The following is a 22446-nucleotide window of genomic DNA, read 5'->3' as shown; positions in this document are numbered from 1 at the left end:
ATTAACATTTTTCCAAAGAATTCTCTTAAACAGAGATGGATCAAAGAAGTCCATGTTAAATCACTTCACAGAAGTAAAAACAGAAAATTGGTTTCTATACAACAGCTACTAGGAGATGATTAAAAGTGTCTTTTCTGAGCTAGGAGTTGAGCTGGAACCTCAAAAACATTGGAAGAATTAAGATTTAAGTGAAAAGGGGTACGAAGAGACAATGGAAACACTGTCCCATGTAGAAGGGAAATGTTAGTTCTGGGCACTGCTGTTCCAGGCACTAGAGATACAACAATGAATAAAACCAAGTCCCCACCTCCATGAAACTTAAATTTCCAATGAGGGTAGACAGGACACAGAGAATGCCAAATGGTGGTACAGAAAAAAATAATGCAGAGGTATGAGGGGTCAGCGGACGTGTTTTTCACAGAGGTCAAAGGAAAGCCTCAAACACAGCATAACATTGGAGATTTGAAGGTAAGAGGGCAAGTTAGTGGGTACCTATGGGAAAAGTAGCAGGAAGAAAAAAAGCACTAGCGTAGAAAGTCCTAAAGCAGGGAACCTGGATGGGTTTGAGAAGCAGCAAGGAAGGAGGATGTCAAAGCTTAAGAGGAGTGTAAGACCTGAGATTAGAAGAGAAGGCAGGGGTAGGGTACGTGCCTGACTGGCTCAGTTGGTAGGTAGAACAAGTGACTTTTTATCTTGGGGTCCTGTGTTCAAGCCCCACACTGGAAGAAGAGCCTACTCTAAAAAAAAAAAAAAAATCAGGGGCGGCTCAATGGGTTAAGCCACTGCCTTCGGCTCAGGTCATGATCTCAGGGTCCTGGGATCGAGCCCTGCATTAGGCTCTCTGCTCAGCGGGGAGCCTGCTCCCCCCCCCCACCTGCCTCTGCCTACTTGTGATCTCTCTGTCAAATATATAAATAAAATCTTTAAAAAATAAAATAAAATTTAAAAATAATAAAAATAAATAAAGAAGAAAGGGGGGGCGGCTAAACCATGTAAGGTTTTAAAACTTTGCTCCCTACTCACATCAGTCCTCTGAAATTTTACTCGACTTTGAGAAAGAGGCCTGGAATTTTTAGCTGTGGCTAAGGATGTCAAGCCATTTCTTTTAACAAGGATTCCTCCTACTCTGCAACCAGTCTCCTTCCCAGTTAAGTACTGGATTAAGCAGACCAGAAATATGAAAAAAAAATCATTAATACATGTTACACAAATGCCAGTAAAAGCTATTAAATATCAGGTCCTAATCCACCCAACTCAAAGTGAAGAGCACACAGCCAACGTCTTCCAGCACAAGTCTTGGCTTGGCCTTCCACAAAACCCACCCGCACGCTCCTTTGCCTTACACGACAGAACTTGCAGCTTCCCGTCCTATAGTGAGAACACCTACAACCCCCCACCCACCCTCTTTGTCAACTGTACCCTTTTCTTTTCCCCCTTCCTTCTATTTCCTTCCTTCTGCTCCATATTCCAAAAACTCCTATCTTTTAATCTTTTCCCGTCACTCCACCAATAAGAATACCCCTTGTTATCCTAACCCAGTATCCAACCCCCAAAAAACCCACTATCCAACCCAAGGAACCAAACAGATCTGGACGACTAGGGATATTTTTATTCAGCACCAAAGGTGCTGAGCAAGATACACACAGCCCTGGTCTCACTGAGCTCACCGTCCATCAATGAAGAAAGACGTAATTTATTCACAGTGTAGTGAATGTCACAAAGGGGCATTCCGACTAATAGAACAGGGGAAAGAGAAGAGAAAGAGTAAAAGAAGAATCACAGGCATCTCAACAGCGTGAGAGCCAGCATAAGGTGTACAGATGTCAAGTCTCCTTGTAACTTCCTTTCACAACAGCCTCGCCCCGACATCCCGTCTACAACCCCAACCCCTCACACCAAAGACAGGACAGAACACATCTCAGGAATGGTGTACTAAAAAGAGCTCTATTTCATTTTTTTTTTTTTTTAAGATTTTATTTATTTGACAGACACAAGTAGGCAGAGAGGCAGGCAGAGGGCGGGGGGAAGCAGGCCCCCGGCTAAGGAGAAAACCCAATGCAGGGCTCGTTCCCAGGACCCTAAGATCATGACCTGAGCCAAGGCGAAGGCTTAACCTACTGAGCCACCCAGGGAGCCCCAAAAGTTCCATTTTAATATGATTAATTTGTGTCTCCTTTCCCTGCAGTAAAATTTATATGCAGGAAGGAAAAAGAGGTCTTTAGTGCTGAGTAGTGAAGTAGTAAAGAGACAGAAGCTTTCTGCCAGGCAGACCTGGGTTCAAATACTACCTCCACCACCGAGTGTGGTGGCCTCAGGCAAGCTCTTTCACTTTTATGAGCAGTTACTCAAGTGCAAAGTTGAGATGAATAAAAACATCTAACTTACTAAACTAGTGTAAATTTTTTTAAAAGCCCCAAAACAAATCCCCTGCAAAAAATGCCCAGCACAGTACCTGACACAGTCATCACCTTACAGCTGTCTGCTGCTCTACCCAGTCAGAACCAACCAATGAAGAGGGGGAAAAAAAATGCACAATAAAAATCATCCTATAACTATTTTTTATGTCTATTTTTATTTAAATTCCAGTTAGTGGGGGCACCTGAGTGGCTCAGCTGGTTAAGTATCTGCCTTCAGCTCAGGTCATAAAATTCCAGGGTCCTGGGGTCCCCATCGGGCTCCCCGCTCAGTGGCAGCCTGCTTCTCCCTATCCTTCTGCCTCCCCCTGCTTGTGCTCTGTCAAATAAATTAAATCTTTAAAAATAAGTAAGTAGGGGTGCCTGGGTGGCTCAGTGGGTTAAGGCCTCTGCCTTCAGCTCAGGGCATTATCCCAAGTTCCTGCGATCAAGCCCCGCCATCAGGCTCTCTGCTCGGCAGCAGAAAGATTGCTTCCTCCTCTTCTGCCTGACTCTCTGCCTACTTGTGATCTCGGTCTGTCAAATAAATAAATAAAATCTTTTTAAAAATAAATAAGTAAATAAATTGCAGTTAGTTAACATACAGTGTAGTAATATTAGCTTCAGGTGTATGATATAATGATTCAACATTTCTTTTCTTTTTTTTAAAGATTTTATTTATTTATTTGTTTGTTTGTTTGACAGAGAGAAATCACAAGTAGATGGAGAGGCAGGCAGAGAGAAACAGAGGGAAGCAGGCTCCCCGCTGACCAGAGAGCCCAATGCAGGACTCGATCCCAGCACCCTGAGATCATGACCCGAGCCGAAGGCAGCGGTTTAACCCACTGAGCCACCCAGGCGCCCCAATGATTCAACATTTCTACACAACACCAGTGCTCATTAGAAGTGCCCTCCCTCATCCCCATCACCTGTTTAAATCAACCCCCACTCCCGCCCCTCTGGTGACCATCAGTTCTCTCCAGCTCAGTCTGTTGGTTTGTCTTTCTCTTTTCCCACCTATGCTCATGTGTTTTGTTTCTTAAATTCCACATAAATGAAATGCCTTTCTCTGACTGACTTCTGCTTAGCATAATACTCCACCCATGTCACTGCAATAGAACTATTAAAAGGAAATAATTCAAGTCTACCACATCCCTGTACACAGCATTATACTAACCAGACGCCTAATATGCATTTCTTTTTTAAAAAAATTATTATTAACATGGGGCGCCTGGGTGGCTCAGTGGGTTAAGCCACTGCCTTCAGCTCAGGTCATGATCTCAGGGTCCTGGGATGGAGCCCTACATCGGGCTCTCTGCACGGCAGGGAGCCTGCTTCCCTTCCTCTCTCTCTGCCTGCCTCTCTGCCTACTTGTGATCTCTCTCTGTCAAATAAATAAATAAAATCTTTTAAAAAAAAAAGAAAGAAAGAAAAGGTCAAATAATTAAAAAAATATATTATTAACATACAATGTATTATTTGCCCAGGAGTACAGGTCTGTGAATCACCAGGCCTACACACTTCACAGCTCTCACCACAACACATACCCTCCCCAATGTCCATAACCCAGCCACCCTCTCTATACCCCCTTCCCCCCAGCAACCCTGGTGTTTTGTGAAATTAAGAGTCTCATGATTTGTCTCCCTTCTGATCCCACCTTCTTTCATTTTTTCTTCCCTACCCCCACAACTCCCCACCATGCCTCTCAAATTCCTCATGTCAGAGAGATCATATGGTAACTGTCTTTCTCTGATGGACTTATTTCGCTCAGCATAACTAATATTCATTTCTTAATGCTGAGATTTCTCCTCTTCTTCTGAGAATTCAAGTGCACAGGAGCTGCTGCCTCCAGGACACAAGGAAGAACTCAGCTGTGGGCACCAAGTTTCCTTAGCCTTTCCTTTCATGTATCTAAATACTAATGAATATAAAGAGTGAGTGCTTGTTACTATCATTCCCCCATGTAAGAGGAAATACAGAAAAATACATTACAAACAGTGCTCCACTCCTGCCTTTGGAGTTCTTCCCTAATATGAGACTGTCATTAATCAGAACGTCACACTGTGATCATTATAAATCAGAACAACCTGATACTAGTAACCTGAAAAAGGAGACTGGAGTGTTACAGGCTTTCTAATCTGCTGATCTTCTCAACCTCACCTCTATGAATATTAACTTCATTCAGCCCATGGATTATGATTGTCCAAGCATGATGACAGATGGGACAGAAAGACGACCAAAGAAAGGAGGCAGGCAGTGAATTAGAAACTAGAAAAGCAGGTGCTTAAATCACTGTATTTTAGAGCTCAAAGAAACCTCTGACACAGGGCTCTATCGCTCAACCCTGAAACCATGAGCTGAGCCAAAATCAAGAATGAGACACCCAAGTGACTGAGCCACCCAGGCACCCCAAGAAACCTCTTTAAAAAGGGGGGGGGGCGAGGTGCCTGGGTGTCTCAGTGGGTTAAAGCCTCTGCCTTCTGCTCAGGTCAGGATCCCAGGATCCTAGGACCAAGTCCTGCATCAGGCTCTCTGCTGAGCAGGGAGCCTGCTTCCTCCCTCTCTGTCTCTCTGCGTACTTGTGATCTCTGTCAAATAAATAAATAAAATCTTTTTAAAAAGGGGGGGGGAGGGGGCACCTGGGTAGCTCAGTGGGTTAAGCCTCGGCCTTCAGCTCAGGTCATGATCTCAGGGTCCTGAAATCAAGCGGGGAGCCTGCTTCCCCCTCTTTCTCTGTCTCTCTGCCTACTTGTGATCTCTCTCTCTGCCAACTAAATAAATAAAATCTAAAAAAAAAAAAAAAAAAAAAAGACGACGACGACTTGACTTATTCATTTGATAGACAGAGCATGCATACACTGGAAGCCCGTATCTCCCTTTCCCCTTCACCCATTCTGCCCATCCCCTTACTCTCTCTCCTCTGAAAGAAATCCCATTTTTAAAATAAGCAGCTGAGGGGCGCCTGGGTGGCTCAGAGGGTTGAGCCCCTGCCTTCGGCTCAGGTCATGGTCCCAGGGTCCTGGGATCGAGCCCCCCATCGGGCTCTCTGCTCAGTAAGGAGCCTGCTTCTCCTTCTCTCTGCCTGCTACTCTGCCTATTTGTGATCTATCTGTCAAATAAATAAATAAAATCTTAAAAAAAAAATTTAAAAAAAAATAAAATAAGCAGCTGAACTGGACAACTTCTAATAATCTAAGAAACACCACCATGAAGCCAAGATCCCACAGTCTGAACACCTACTGAAAGCACTTAGAAGTGAGTTGATAGGAGATGAGGCTGAAGAAGCAAACGCGCTACAGCATGACAGACCCTTAGGCCATTTTAAGAATTTTTTAATTTTTTCCTAAAGGGCAACTGGAAACCAATTATGTTTTAAACACATAACATGCTCAGATCTGCATTTTAGAAAGATAATTCTTCTAAAAAGCCACCTAAGGAGAGGTTACAGGTTACCTTGAACTGAGTCTTACTTAGAATGACAAAAGAGCAGGGTCATTTATGGATAAATAAAATCACCCTTTCAAAGGTACAAAGGCATGAAAAAAATAAAGGCAGAGAGAAACACAAAGTAAAAACATACACTGAGAACAGGGTATAAAAAATTATACTCCGACTCCACAAGGTCATATTACTTGCTAGACCATGAGTCAGGGGAACTACTTGTAGAACTACAAGTAGTTCCCCTGACTCACTGCCTCGCTTTATACAAACAATCTTTTAAACCCACAGTGGTGTGGAACCAGAAACCGGACCTTTTGGGGAAAAACACAGTAATATTGTGGGGTCACACAATAGAACAAGTAATACAATATATAGATCTTAAACTAAATTAACTCGAGAGGTTTCCCCTAACAATTCACTCTAAAGCTACTGCATCTTACTCATTTCTTTCACTGCACTTGATGCCATCTGAAATTCTATATATTTCTATTTCTTGATGCCTTAATGTCTGCCTCCCCAACCTGAGTTTAAACAGCACATCTTTTTGTTAACCACTGCACATCTAGAACTCAGCAAAGGAACTGGCAAGACTGCAGACATTAAGTATATTTCAAAACAGCTTTTGAAACCAACCCCTGGCACTGAAACTCCTACTCATACCACTGCTGACTTTACTCAGTGTCTTCTATCACAAAGCAGAAAGTACTTGTGTAAAAGAACTCCTAGCCCTGCTTTCTTTCTGAAGGTTATGAAGGAAAAGAGACTAAAAATCACTATTGTTGCCATTGTCGGTAATGCCTGGGATTTATTCAACACTTGTGACTGCTAAATGCCAGATACTGTTAGGCGCTTTTATACACTACTAGTTCTAGTTAGAAAACAATCTTTGTGAAATAAGCAACATAATTCCTATTCTGCCTAAGAGAGTGCCAAACTCGAACAAATCAAGTAATGTGACTTGTCCAAGGTCACAGAACTTGTAAGCTAACTAGGATGAGAACGAACGCCCAATCTATATGACTCTGAGTTCATAAAACATTATACTGCTTTCCACTGTACTTGATCTAAAATGTTCTCTATAGGGGCACCTGGGTGGCTCAGTGGGTTAAGCCGCTGCCTTCGGCTCAGGTCCTGATCTCAGGGTCCTGGGATCAAGTCCCGCATCAGGCTCTCCACTCAGCGGGGAGCCTGCTTCCCTCCCTCTCTCTCTCTGCCTACTTGTGATCTTTCTCTGTCAAGTAAATAAATAAAATCTTAAAAATAAAATAAAATAAAATGTTCTCTATAGGGGGGCACCTGGGTGGCTCAGTCATTAAGTGTCTTCCTTCAGCTCAGGTCATGATCCCAGAGTCCTGGGATCGAGCCTTCCATCGGACTCCCTGTTCAGCGGGAAACCTGCCTCTCCCTCTCTCACTTCCCCTGCTTATGTTCCCTCTCTCACGGTCTCTCTCTCTGTCAAATAAATAAATAAAATCTTTAAAAAAATAAAAAATTTTCTATATGCTTAGTACCATAAGCCAAAAATAAAACCTAAAAAAAAAAGTCAACAGTGTATAGGTAGCCTGAAAATGGTAGGTAACCTAATAAATCAGTCCTATGACAAACATTTCATTTGAATGCACCAATGTAAAAGAGGTTTAAAGTCATTAACACTGTGCTGTAATAAAACTCCTCCTCCATATTAAACACACACACACACACACACACACACACACTTGTTTGGAAGTCAAGTCTTGAGCATTAACTACTGCATAATCCTTAATACCAGAAGCCAAAGGTACAAGATACCCAACTAATGAAATTAGAGCTCTAAACTATAATCCCTTTTTATTTAAAATAAAATACATCCAGAGCGGTCTCCCAGCTTAAGTCAGACTGCGATATTCCTGGTATCACGTTGTTATTAATACAAACTAAGCTGAAACACATTTATTTTCATCTACTCAGGGAGCTCCCCCATCTTACCCGATTCATATATTCTGCCATTTCTCATCATCTTTACCAACCTCCTTCAGCCATTGTTAAATGTTAGAAAACCAGAGAGAAGTAAAAATACATTCCTAGTAATTAATGATACATTCATACAAATGATTGTGAAATCATTTTATATCACATTTTCAAAAACTATTTTAACACAAAAAATCCCACAAAATAATGTCTAAAAATATGTAACTGAACATATGATGTTATCTTTGCCGTTAAGACTTACGCAGTATAAGCCCAGAAGTGTCTACATTGTCCACATGAATCTGTGTATACAATGAAGAAGGAAAACAAAATATTGGGAGTGGGGCAGAACCAAAATGTCCCTCAATCAGCGAAATACATAGTATCACCATCTGACTAGTTTTGATATTTTGCATTCTTGTTAATGTAAAATAGAGAGTAACTACCACATGTAAGGACCTCAATAAAGCTCTAAAATAATGTAATTTCTTATCACAAATACCAACCTACACTGACATCACTTCTCAGCTTTCAAAGAACATTTCTGAAGTATCTAATTCAGTTGTTGTCCCTCTTTTTATCCATTTTATACATGATGTTTTCAGCTAACATGAGGACAGGAACTGTGACATCGTTGGAATCCCAGCACCTAACACAGTGCCTGAGAAAGGAACCAAGTAGGTTATTCATGGAGCTGGATTACTGAACATTCCTGAGAGGGCACCATGACAGGCACCTTCCTGCATTTTAAGTGCTGAAATAATAAATAATAATAAACTGATTTTCCCAAGGTTCATCAAAGGAAAGTAGAGAATGATACAACTACATATTTAAGCAAAATGGAAAAAGCCAGAAAGGGAGGGATGAGAATGATACAATCACGTGGACACAGCCAAAAGAAGACATGACCAGAAGGATCAAGGGCAGGGAAGGAGAATGAACAAGTTGTAGTAGAGGCTGTTAGTTATCAACCCTCTCTTGTTTTCCTAACTCAGTCCTACTCCCTGGAACTCAGATGAAGTGGCTGGAGTCATCTGGACAATGAATAGGAAGGTCACAGACTACAAAATCCAAAACATAGAGGTAGAAGGGACCATGGTCCTGGGAGGACCACTGAGTCACCCCGTAACCATTCTAGATGGTTCTAGATCATTTACATGGAAGGGCAATACACAAAGCCACAATTATTTGTGTTCATCTTATGTTAGTCTCCTATAGCACAACCTAACCTCAACATACATAATAACCGAACAATTTCTGGGCAGGAAAAATAGATTGGCCCTATCTAACCACTCACTGTTTTAGAAGAGGTTACTTGGATGAGCAATAAGCCATATAGAGAAGTCCTCATTTGCAGATATGCCATCTGAGCCTTACTCATTACAGTTTGCTCATTTAATAGTTGCGCAACAGTATAAGGTACTGATGTGTCAAATAGGATCTTAAATGCCACACCAGAAGGAAATAATGAAATATGTTGCAATAAATCTGTGTTTTTAAGAAATAGAAATAGGAAGTAATTTTTCATCCCCTCACGTTAGATCTAGGATTCCCTCTATAAAGTTGTATGAATTAATGAAAGTTCTACAAATATTCGTAAGTATCAAGGCACTCCTTTTTAACTCTTCTCATACTCACTTTTCTCAGAAACTGTCCTCAGTGGTTAGACCAGGGTGATACTATATGGCCCTGCCCTTCTGGCCAAAACCCAATTCTCTCTCTCTCATAAATCTGAAACTCTGAGAGGAGACTGAAAATCTGATTAACTGAAAAATTCAGAAATACATGATCTCTTACTATTAAACCCTTTCCATATAATACCCCGAATAAGGGGGGGGTCTCTGCTCAGCAGGGAGCCTGCTTCCTCCTCTCTCTCTGCCTGCCTCTCTGCCTACTTGTGATCTCTGTCAAATAAATAAATAAAATCCTTAAAAATAATAATTATTATAATTAATAAACACATGTTGTATAATACCACTTAAGTGTTCAACTTCTGGGGTTCTATGAGATACATTAATATCTTTCAAATGTTTCCTTTTATACTTAAGCCAGAAGTAGGTTTCTTTTATTTACAACCAAAGAAACTGTTTCAAATAGTTTCATTAACACAATGTTAAAACAAAGTTAATTTATCTATTAACAGTAAATTGGTTGGGATTTAATCACTTGAATCTCCCTTGGACATTGGAGCTTTTAAGTCTTATTATTACACAATTCTAAGGACTTCAAAAGGTCATGATTAAGAATTACATGGGAGCACCTGGATGGCTCAGTGGGTTTAAAGCCTCTGCCTTCAGCTCAGGTCATGATCTCAGGGTCCTGGGATCGAGCCCCGAATAAGGGGGGGGGGGGGTCTCTGCTCAGCAGGGAGCCTGCTTCCTCCTCTCTCTCTGCCTGCCTCTCTGCCTACTTGTGATCTCTGTCAAATAAATAAATAAAATCCTTAAAAATAATAATTATTATAATTAATAAACACGTGTTGTATAATACCACTAGCACTGGATTTTTTTAATTAAATACTTAAAACTTTTTTAATGACAGACAGCATTTGTACCTAGCCATGACCTTAACAGATTCAATCAGTTCAACGCACTAATTTCATCATCCTGTCATTTGTCTTCCCTTCAGTCTAGAGTTTCAATACCTGACAACCTTTCCACACCTTTCTTTAATACGAGCTCTTCTATCTGTGTAGCTCAACTTTCAGAAAGTCCTTTGTTGGTTGCCAGATTTTGCAAATAAGCATATAGGACACTCAGTTAAATGTGAATTTGATAAACAAATGACTTTTTTAATATAATTATATCTCAAATGTTGCATGATGACTAAAAAAATATTTATCTGAAATTCAAATTTGACTAAGTGTACTATATTTTATCTGACAATTCCAGTTCTGTGGAGCTGAAAGAGTTGCCCAGTAAAATCTACAGATTATCCATTTCTTTCACACCAGGAAACAGTGAATTAGGAGCAAAAGTTTAGATTAGTTATGCAATGACACAGACTACTGGAGCTGAACAGAACCCTGGAGATGGTTAGAGCCATGTTTTCACCTCAAAAGATTAGGGGAAGATGGTCCAACCTAGTTGAGAACTGGGTCAGAGTATGACTCCAAACTACAAATGACTAAAAAGATTTTTCATTTTCATTTGTTTTAAAAATTATTTCTAGGGGCAGCTGGGTGGCTCAGTTGGTTAAGCAACCAACTCTTGATCTCAGCTCAAGTCACACTCTTAGGGTATTAAGATCAAACCCCGCCTTGGGGTCTTCAACACAGAGCCTGCTTAAGATTCTCTCTCTCTCTCCTTTTCCCTCTGATCCTCCCTGACCCTCTTCCTCTCTAAAAAAAGAAACAATTATTTCTAAAAGCCCACAAAAGAGAAGAACAAGTACATTTCATGGCCTCCAAATAATATTCACATACCTTTCAACCTCAATGGCCCTTTCACATTAGTAAGTATCAAACCATAAAAAAACAAATGTAACCATTTAGAGATCAACTTTGTAAATCAGATAATTTAATAAAATTATGTACGTAAACCACCTAGTACACGGCCTAGCCCATAAGGGACTAGGACTGCTAAATGGAGTTCCCCTCTCCTCCCTGCCCATTTACCCTATAGAATACTAGAATATTACAATAGCTTCCTATCTTGTCTCATCTCCAAAGTCCATACATTATCTTCAACTTTGCTATCAAAATAGCATTCCTAATATATCTCCCTCAAAAACATTCCAATTAATAAACAATGGTAAGATGTTCAACTCATTAGATATCACATTACCAATTAAAACATCCCTAAGTCTATAAGCTCACCAAAAAAATTATGGTGATTAAAAGTAAAAAGGAGGAAGGAAGGACACCATTTCAAGCTGGTACTTAGCAAACTACAGAAGCAGCAGCATTTGAGCTAGAATTTGATGGATATGCAGTATTCTGACTAGTGAAACAGAAGTTACAAGTTTCAAGAAGAAAGAGCTTTATGAAGAGGGCATGAAGATAGCGGGGGGAAAATGCTTAACAATCTAGTCCCAGTTGTCCAACTGTATTTTTCTTTCTGTCATGCTCTAACAGGAGCACAGATGCCCATCAACTGAAGTGCCATTTCCAAGAGATAGTCTAAGCTTCCTACCTCCATACTTCTGCTCAGGCCATACCCTCCCTAACAACAGGAATCCACTTTTAGATTTACTGCTGAGCCTATTCACTACAAACCATGACAGGTGGTGACAGAACCTTTCATATAGCACTTGTACAGACATTCAACTATATCACGGTTCACTAAAATCAAGTTCTGCTGGTAAAAGCCAGAAAATGAGGGACACCTGGGTGGCTCAGTTAGTCAAGCGCCTTCCACGGGGGTCATGATCCTGAGGTCCTGGGATCTGCCCTACATCAGGATCCCTGCTCAGCCAGGAGTCTGCTTATCCCTCTCCATCTGCCTTACCCCCGCTCATGTTCTCTCTCACTCTCTTTCGCTCTCAAAGCAGCAGCTAAAAATCTTAAAAAAAAAAAAAAAAAAAAAAAAAAATTAAAATAAATAAAAGCCAGAAAATTGGGGGGGGGGGCAGGATGGGGAGAAAAAAGCAATCAGGTTCTTACGTGTAGGACGACAGAAGTGGCAGAATAGTGTCAACTGAGAAGGAAGGTAAATTATTCTTCCCCCCCCCACCAAAGACTTTATTGTTTATTTGACAGAGAGAGAGATCACAAGCAGGCAGGGAGGAAGGCAGAGAGAGGAGGAAGCAGGCTCTCCAAAGAGCAGAGAGCCCGATGCAGGGCTCAATCCCAGGACCCTGAGATCATGACCTGAGCCAAAGGCAGAGGCTTTAACCCACTGAGCCACCCAGGCGCCCTGGTTAATTATTCTTTAAGCAACAGAGCATCAAACACTTACTAAACAAAATCCCTTACCCTAACTCTACATTCTTGTTTCAGAACAGGAAGCTACTACTTACCTCTGCCTCTGCTGTCAACTGTATCTTCTTTGCCATCAACTGTTTTAAGTTAATCCTACCTAAAGAAAGAAAACAAGGCAACTCTTAAGTTGATGGATATAGCTATTAACCAGCACTATTTAAATCATGAAGTTGAAAAACAAGCAGAAGGATGACTATGTAAATTATAATACAACCACAAAACATGATATAGCTCTTAAAAAATGCAGCATGGGCAGAATCAATAGAAGGAAATTTATACATAAAAATGTTAAGGACACCTGGATGGCTCAGTTGGTTAAGTGTCTGCCTTCCGCTTGGGTCATAATCCCAGGGTTCTGGGATTGAGTCCTGCATCAGGCTCCCTGCTGAGTAGGGAGAGCCTGCTTCTGCCTCTGCCTGCCACCTCCCCTGCTTGTGCTCTCTCTCTCCAACAAATAAATAAAATCTTACCCCAAAAAATGTTAAGAAGAAAAAACAAAACTAGGTACACACAGTAATCAGAACTGTATTAATCATATGATGCTTTCAGATCCAATTTTGACCATGAGAAATTAGACTCTGAACGGATCTGCAACTGTGACTACAAAAAATTCACAAGCAACAGTAGAAAACTTGGATACAATGGACTTCATCAAAATTTATTCCTGCAAAGGACAACATGAGGAAAGTAAAAAGACAACCCACAGAACAAGAAAAAAATTTTTTGCAAATGTAATCAGGAACTTTATACACACACACACACACACAAAGAATTCTTACAACTCAGTAATACAAAGACAAGTAATCCAGTTTAAACACAAGCTAAGTATCTGAACAGACACTACTCCCCAAAATATATCCAAATAGCCAATACTAAGATACTCCGTATCACTGGCCACCAGTAAAACACAAATCACAACCAAGACAAAACAGCACTTCATGCCCACCCAAGGTATGACTACAATCAAAAATAACAAGTGCTGGCCACTGTACACCATAAACTTATACAATGTTAATGTGTCAATTTGATTTCAATAAAACTGGGGAGAGGAAAAAAGTTGTTTGAGAAGAGTGTTATTTCAGGGACTGGATGTGACAGTTCTTTTGTGATACAATTAGATAAGTGTTTATAAACACCTGTAACAAGATAATCTACAAGAATGGTATCCACTTCGTAAGAATAAACAGAGGTTTTGTTTGTTTTTTGTTTGGGGGCACACGGAGTAAAAAAAAAGGTGTTGGCCAGAACATGAAGAAATTAAAACCCTCCTCCACTGGAATGTAAAATAATGCTCTAAAAACCAGTCTGAAAAGTTCTTCCAAAGGGTTGACAGAGCTACCACCTGACCAAATCCCAGTCCTAAGTATACACACAAGGGAAATGAAACGTGTCCAGCCAAAAGCCTGAATATGAATGTTTATAGGTGCGGTATCCATAACAAACTGAAAACAACTCCAATATCCATTAACTCGATACATTAACAGAATGTTTTCGATCCATATAATGAAATATTACCCAGCAGACAGGAGAGAAACATGGGACACACTTTAATATGTATGAAACCTGAAAATAGCTAAACAAAAGTCACAAAAAAAAACAACATATTGTAAGATTCCATTTACATGAAATGCAGAAGAGATGATTCTACAGAGACAGACAGAAGGCTGGTTGTTGCCCAGGGACCAAGGGTAGAAGTGTGAGGAATGGGGAATGACTGCTAATGGGTACAGACTTGTTTTTCGCTTGTTCTTGCAGAGGGCAAGAAAATTCATTTCGTTCTGAGATGACTAGGTGATTCAGTTCATTAAGCATCTGCCTTCAGCTTAGGTCATGATCCCTAGGATGGAGTCCCACATCAGGACCCCTGCTCAGTGGGAAGTCTACTATTCACCCTTACTTTTGCTCTGATAAATGAAGTATTTAAAAATAAACAAAATTCATTTTGTGGGACGCTTGGGTGGCTCAGTTGGCTAAGCAGCTGCCTTCGGCTCAGGTCATGATCCCAGCGTCCTGGGATCGAGTCCCACATCAGGCTCCTTGACTCTGCCTGCCACTCTGCCTGTGCTCGCTCTTGCTCTCTCTCTCTCTCTCTCTGACAAATAAATAAATAAAATCTTAAAAAAAAATTCATTTTGTACTCATTTCCTTATTCTGAAAGATTCCTTTCTGTATACTAAGTAACATTAACATAGCTTCCTAATGTTTAACTGAGGTTTACAGTCAATTATTTCTTTTTAAAGATTTTTATTTATTTATTTGACAGAGATCACAAGTAGGCAGAGAGAGAGGAAGGGAAGCAGGCTCCCTGCCAAGCAGAGAGGCCAATGTGGGACTCGATCCCAAGACCCTGAGATCATGACCTGAGCCGATGGCAGGGTAACCCACTGAACCACCCAGGTGCCCCTAGAGTCAATTATTTTTTTTAATTTATCTATTTGACAGAGATCACAAGTAAGCAGAGAGGAAGGTGGGGGGCGAGAGCAGGCTCCCCGCTGAGAAGGGAGCCCGATATGGGGCTCAATCCCAGGACCCTGAGATCTTGACATGAACCGGAGGCAGAGGCTTTAACCCACTGAGCCGCCCAGACATCCCTAGAATCAATTATTAACTAACATGAGCATCTTTTTCATATTTTAAAGAGAAACTGATTTTCAATGTACTAAAATATTTCTAATTAGAATTTGTTGCTCTGAAAAAAAAAAAAAAAAAAATTTGTTGCTCTGTAGGACTCCCATATACACTGTATATTTTGATTTATTACTGTCACAGATTTGCACACAGCTCCTAATTTTCATACAGAATCACAGTACTATTATAATTGAAGCAAGCAGCAGACTGTGTGCCCTTTCAATGTGGGAGAGATTTGCCTTCATTCATCAGTTTGTCTTCACACACACAGTATCTTGCATAATTCATCCCTAAAAAAATTTTACGATACCTGGGTGGCTCAGTTGGTTAAGGGTCTGTCTACCTTTGGCTCAGGTCATGATCCTGGGGTCCTTAGGATAGAGCCCCACATCAGGCTCCTTGCTCAACAAGGAGCCCGTTTCTCCCTCTGCTTGTGATGGCACTCTAATCTTCAAAAAAAAAGTGGTTTTAAGGTTTTTTTGAAAAATATCTAACTTGTATCCTTCCTACTTGGAGAAAGAAAAACAAACTGTTTAAAAAAAAAAAACAGCTGGGAGCACCTTTGCCTTTGGCAAAACATTCACCGCATAATGCAACACTATTAAGGTAACTGAACAATTAAATAGTAATGCAAAAGCTAATGTCCATTCTATTAAACCTGGTGCCCATTAACAGTCACATACACTGCTCACTCTTCTTACTGTAATAATCTCTTACTGGAAATATTTGTTATGCTTAGATTTTTCTGAGTTACAGTTTTACTGGAATCCATTTAAGTTTGACATACACTTATCTTGAAATGGTATATTTCATATTTTTTCAAAGCATATTTTCAAACATTATAGGATCTTTCATTTTATCTCTTTTTCAAAGCTTATTTTCAAATATTAATAGTACCTTCTTCCAGAAAAGGAATTTCATAATCTGATAGCAAATGTTACTTTATCATTTTAAGTGAAATGTAAAGTTACCTGTTATACTATGGGAACCAAGGCTATCAGCCACCATCATGTGTAGAGACCTTCCACACAAATGAATAAAACAGAACAGACTGAGAGCTGAAACACGTGAAGTAGAAAACTAAAACTTCTAGCTCCCGAAGTCTTTGAAAAAACTGTAAGGTAACTTCTTGTCATTTTAGTAATAATTTTTAAATGAGAATTTCTATTTTCTCATCTATTCTCCTTGGCAAAATCTACTTGAGTATTTTTGTTTGTGTCAACAATTGCGACTGCGTATTATACTTACAAGAGTGAAGGGCACTCAAAGTTTTAAGTAATTTTCCAGAAATATTTACTTTGTCAGTGCTAAAACGAAAACCACAGGCCCAAAATGGAGTTGCATATGGTAGGACAAGTCACCAAAACTAGGAACCTAACCTACTTAAATTTGCAACCACTTCCAGAAATGCAGTTTTAACCAATCAGGAATTTTCTGGTCAGCATCAATGAGGTAACAGCCTGTCACATGGCCCTCTCCTCTCAACTCCCCTCTACTTGGCAGAAGGGTGATGTCCAATTCATGAATCAATCAATAAAGCCAATTAGATTTCAACTTCTCCCAGTCGATTTTTTTTTTTAAGATTTTATTTATTTATTTGATAGAGAGAGATTTTGACAGGGAGAATTTTTCCTCACAGTGAGACTACCCTCTGAAGGCCTCACTCAGAATGATATCAAAGCTACCTAGTGGAATGAAACACCTGCCTGCCTAAATGGTAGAGCGTGTGACTCGACTGATCTTGGGTTTGTTGAGTTTTAGCTCCATGTTGGGTGTAGAGATAACTTAAAAAAAAAAAAAAATTAAAGTTTACCTGGGTGGCTCAGTTGCTTAGGCATCCAGCTCTTGGTTTTTTGGCTCTGGTCATGATCTCAGGGGTTGTGGGATCAAGCCCTGCATGGAGGCTCCTCGCTCAGCATGAAGTTTGCTTCAAAGATCCTCCCCCTCTGCTCCTCTCCCCATGCACCCATACCTCTTTCTCTCTCTCTAAAGATAAATAAACCTTAAAAAAGAATTTTTTTTTAGGGGCGCCTGGGTGGCTCAGTGGGTTAAAGCCTCTGCCTTCCACTCAGGTCATGATCCCAGGGTCCTGGGATCGAGTCCTGCGTCAGGCTCTCTGCTCAGCGGAGAGCCTGCTTCCTCTCTCTGTCTGCTTCTCTGCCTATTTGCAATTTGTCTGTCAAATAAATAAATATAATTTTTTTAAGATTTTATTTACTTATTTGACATACAAGTAGAGAGGCAGGCAGAGACTGAGAGAGGAGGAAGCAGAGCAGAGAGCCTGATGCAGGGCTTGATCCCAAGACCCTAGGACCACGACCTGAGACGAAGGCAGAGGCTTTAACCCACTGAGCCACCCAGGCGCCCCAATAAATATAATCTTTAAAACAAAAAAATTTTAAAGCAGCATTACAAAGCTATATAGTAGAAAAAAATATATTAAAAAGCCAATTCTAGGTTGCCTGGGTGGCTCCGTTTGTTAAGTGTCTGCCTTCAGCTCAAGTGAGGATACTAGGGTCCTGGGATCAAGCCCTGCATCGGAATCCCTGCTCAGTGGGAGCTCAGCGGGAGCCTGCTTCTTCCTCTGCCTCTGCCTCTCCCTTTGCTTCTGCCTCTGCCTCCTGCTCCCTCTGCTTGTGCTCCCTGTCTCTGTCAAATAAATAAATAAATAAAATCTTTAAAGAAAAAAAAGCCAATCCTATTTATTTTTCTTCACCTTAAAATTAATTTCATGTAATAGTCAAAACAAAGTTACTTTCTTCCTACCTCAAAATTTAAAAATCAAATGTCATAAAAGCCAAAAGAAAGCCCTAAAAGCTAACATCCAATGATTAAAGAACACACATCCAACCCCGTAAGTCAAGTCAAGGTTTTTAAGTTTCTAAAACACTGACCCTGAAATAGTGATAAGCCAGGACTGAGAGTCATACGACTTCTGAAAGATCTGCCTAGGTCTAGTAATATCACCAACTGATAACAGATGGAATACACCCAAGGATAAGTCCATAAAAAAACCAATTTACATTTTGTTTTCTCCTAGCCTTCTGATCTCCAACAAATCAGGCATCCAACATTTACCTTTGTGAACATTATCTAACCTTTGTAAAGTCTACAATATTTAATTGAAATACCACAAATTTATTCCCTGAAGTATCCAAAGTCTTATTTTAACAGATTTATTTATTTTAAAGAGAGAGAGAGTACACACACATGCACCCAAGTGAGGTGGGGGGGGCGGGGTCAGGGACAGAGAGAATCCCAGACTTCCCTCTGAGCATGGAGGCAGAATCAGGGCTCCATCTCACAACCCTGAGATCACGACCTGAGCTGAAATCAAGAGTCTGCCTCATTTTAGTCAGTTTTGATGAAGAGGTTTCTAAAAATTATTATATGCTATATACCACCTTAAAAAAAAAAAAAGACTAGGGATGCCTGGGTGACTCAGTTAAGTGTCTGCCTTCAGCTCAGATCATGATCTCAGAGTCCTAGGATGGAGCCTGTGTGCCCCCTTCCCCCCACCCCACTTCCCCACTCAGTGGGGAATCTGCTTCGCCCCCGCCCCTGCCCCTCCTCCAGCTAAGATCCATGTGCGTGCACAGAAGACTGTATATAAAATAAAAATATTTTTTTGAAGATTTTATTTATTTGACAGACATATCACAAGTAGGCAGAGGCAGGCAGAGAGAGGAGATAGCAGGCTCCCCGCCAACCAGAGAGCCCAATGTAGGGCTCGATCCCAGGACCTGGGATCAGGACCTGAGCCAAAGGCAGAGGATTTAACCCTCTGAGCCACCCAAGCGCCCCTATAAAATAAAATCTTAAAAAAAAAAGATTTTTTACTTACTGCACTGTGCTATCATAGCAATAACTCCGTATTTGACTCATTAAATGAAAACCCACTGAGTACTCAAAATAGAGTAGTACACATGTACTCCAAACCCTTCCTTGAGGATCTCAGGAGAAATGTGCAAACATAGATAATTACAACACACAGAGGACTGTGCAGTGGAGGGAGCTTTTGCAGAGTAAGTAAATATTTGAGCTGAGTCCCAAGTAATAAAGGAAAATCATAGTAACAGGTGCTAGAAATAAAGGGAGGGAGGGGTCGGTAGGTAGGTACAAGTGAGTTCCTAAAATGTGGTATGTATTTTATAATTAAAGTGCTTACCTCAATGCCAACTAGCCACATTTCAAGCACTTAACTGGCTGGACCACATCGAAGTACACTACTGTCTCCCACACTGAACGGTGTAGTTCTAAAATCAGGGGTCAGCAAATGGGCCAAACAGCAAGTATTTTAGGCTTTGCAGGCCATATGGCCCACTCACTACAAACACAACAAATGAACATACAAGGCTATGGTTGCCAACTCCTGTTCTAGATGGCAAATTAATTGTAAATTTGCCCAACAAAGCTGACAGGTAAAGTACAAGGGACTTTGTACATGCTAACAGACCATGGTCAACGCTGTTAGCTGCTTCCCCAGTAAGGGCTGTGTTTCATTCCCCTTGCCAGAGACTGATTTAAGAACGGGCACAAGTGTCTCCCAGAGTGAGGGCAGCATAAAGATGACCAAGGTGAGCTAGTTTACTGAGATGAGTTTAAAGAGGGCCCTTTACATGTGTGTACATGTACATGTGTGGGCAGAATTTAAGAAAAGCAACAAAAGATGGTGTGAAATTAATTCTACAGCTAGTAAAAAGTACCGGGGAAGCTATTCCCATCCCTAGGCCTCAAAGGACAAGGAAAGGAAACAGGGAAATCCAAAGAGAACCCCTTGGAGAACTGTTGGACAGGAGTGACGGTCACCCAGCAAGGAGGAAACCAACCAAACCCACTCCCCTTACTCTCTCGGCCAGTCCTCTCCCAACCCTACCCCAGCCCACGCCCTCCACACCACCCCTTCCCCAACCACACCTTACTGGTAACAGTCCATTCCGGTCAACCTCCTGGGGCACAAAACAGGAGAAGAGTAGAGAGACAAAAGGAAAATAGCTGGCATAACCTGTAATCCAATTATAGCCAAAGTGGGGAATGTCTAGTTAAAACTTCATTGCTCTATATTTAATTGAAACATAGGCAAACAGTTTCTCTTCTATCAAAACTGTTTTTGTTTTTTATTTAGACTGTTTGCCTTACCAGTTTTCTTATTCAGCCTAGAGGTACTAACCTCAATAATTTTATCACCACCACCAATTTCCTGGACCCACCACACCACAGCAAAATCCCAGATACCACCCACTATTTGCTTTCTCAGATTTCAAACTGTCACGTACTACAGAAGTAATTATTAGAGATAATTTTTTAAATGGACCCACTCTAAACTGATGCTGTCAAGCCTTAACCAGTCCTGCAATAAAAAAATGGAATCTTCACCTTGGCCTCTTGATGAATTTAACAATCCTCACACCTGTAGCTCCATGTATTTTCCACCTTCCCCCAAGTCCAAGTAACCAAGTAACCTACCCAGCAACCTTCAGGTGATCACCTTGGATACTAACTCCTTAAATGTCTTCTTTCTTAACTTTCACTATCTCTGTTGTTCCTACCATTAGAAGGCAGAGGCCCTCTCATCTTCAATACTAACTCTTCAAACCATTGCCCTGATCCTTCCATATCCTTAGAGATACTGTTCAAATTGGGGCGCCTGGGTGGCTCAGTTGGTTAAACATCTGCCTTTGGCTCAGGTCATAATCCCAGGGTCCTGAGATCGAGTCCCACATCAGGCTCTGTCTTTGGGGGGACCTGCCTCTCCCTCTGCCTGCTGCTCCCCCTGCTTGCACTCCCTCCGACAGACAAATGGATAAAATCTTTAAAAAAGAAAACTAAGATTCAAAGAAATTAAACACCTAGCTCACAGTCATATGGCCACTGAGTAACTGAGCCTGAACTAATACCCATCTTCTAAACCCTAAGTCATGCAACAAGCAGCAGAGAAATAAATTTTTTTTAAGATTTTATTTATTTATTTGAGAGAGAGGCAGTGAGAGAGAGCATGAGCGAGGAGGTGGTCAGAGGGAGAAGCAGACTCCCCAAGGAGCTGGGAGCCTGATGCGGGACTCGATCCTGGGACTCTGGGATCATGACCTGAGCCGAAAGCAGTTGTCCAACCAACTGAGCCACCCAGGCGTCTGAAATAAAACAATTTTTAAAAAAAGAAAATCAAGGCCTACTTTTAGTGACTACATTCCTAAAGACAACTAAGTTCTAAGCAGTGACTAATAACCATTTTTTCAACTTTTAGTTCTTTTAACAAACATCTTCTTTGTCTCTTTGTGGCAAGTACAGAATTAGCTAATGTGTAGGCACCGGCTCTAGCATATTTTTATTGCCTAGAGAAATTCAAATTCATTTTAATATCCTGGTTATTTTGGAGGGTACAAAAAAAAAGCTCTCATTGACTATGCCTTAGTCTTCATCCCAGCTTCACTCCGCTCTCCACAGAAAAGTAATCCAAGAGAGTAAGTGAAGTAGCTTCAAGTCCACAGGATGTTATGGTTACAAGTATTCCTTAAAAGAATCAATCATGTGTCAATCTTTTCTTAAAGATTTATTATTTGAGGGGCACCTGGGTGGCTCAGTGGGTTAAGCCGCTGCCTTCGGCTCAGGTCATGATCTCAGGGTCCTGGGATCGAGTCCCGCATCGGGCTCTCTGCTCAGCAGGCAGCCTGCTTCCCTCTCTCTCTCTCTGCCTGCCTCTATGTCTACTGTGATCTCTCTCTGTCAAATAAATAAATAAAATCTTCAAAAAAAAAAAAGATTATTTGAGAGAGAGATTGCTTGAGAGGAAGGGGCAGAGGGAGGAAGAGAGAGAGGAATCTCAAGCAGACTCTGCACTGAGCACAGAGTCCAACAAGGGGCTCAATCCCACCACCCTGAGATAACCACCAGAGAGGAAATCAAGAGTCTCAATATATAACTGAGCAAGCCACCCAGGTGCCCCAATCATTAATTAACCTTAACAGCAAAAGGGGAGATAGTATAATCCACCCACCACCTTCCACTACTCCACTGACCTCAAAAATCTGAAATTCTCAACTAATTAAATGTCTGTACTAATGGCACAGGAATAAAAACTACAAATGAGGATCAGCATATAAGTATTCATACAGAACA

At 40.9% G+C, this 22446-nt stretch overlaps 1 protein-coding gene across 7 annotated transcripts in view; it reads right to left on the bottom strand.

Annotated features, from left to right (window-relative positions):
• The window catches only part of SOAT1 (sterol O-acyltransferase 1), a 74655-nt gene that overhangs the window by 20679 nt on the left and 31530 nt on the right, over positions 1 to 22446 (bottom strand). For 4 of the 7 annotated variants that reach the window (XM_045069560.1, XM_045069559.1, XM_045069558.1 and 1 more), the window contains one exon: positions 12741 to 12799. The exons of the other annotated variants lie outside the window; for them this stretch is intronic. In XM_045069560.1, coding sequence (XP_044925495.1) covers positions 12741 to 12799 — 59 coding nt within the window. The remainder of the gene's footprint in view (positions 1 to 12740; positions 12800 to 22446) is intronic. 7 annotated transcript variants of the gene reach the window in all.

Source organism: Mustela putorius, unplaced genomic scaffold, assembly GCF_011764305.1.
Source record: "Mustela putorius furo isolate JIRA1106 unplaced genomic scaffold, ASM1176430v1.1 tig00003942_pilon_pilon_pilon, whole genome shotgun sequence".
Classification (NCBI taxonomy): domain Eukaryota; kingdom Metazoa; phylum Chordata; class Mammalia; order Carnivora; family Mustelidae; genus Mustela; species Mustela putorius.
The sequence above is the reverse complement of the archived record's forward strand: the minus strand, read 5'-3'. Positions and strand labels throughout refer to the sequence as shown.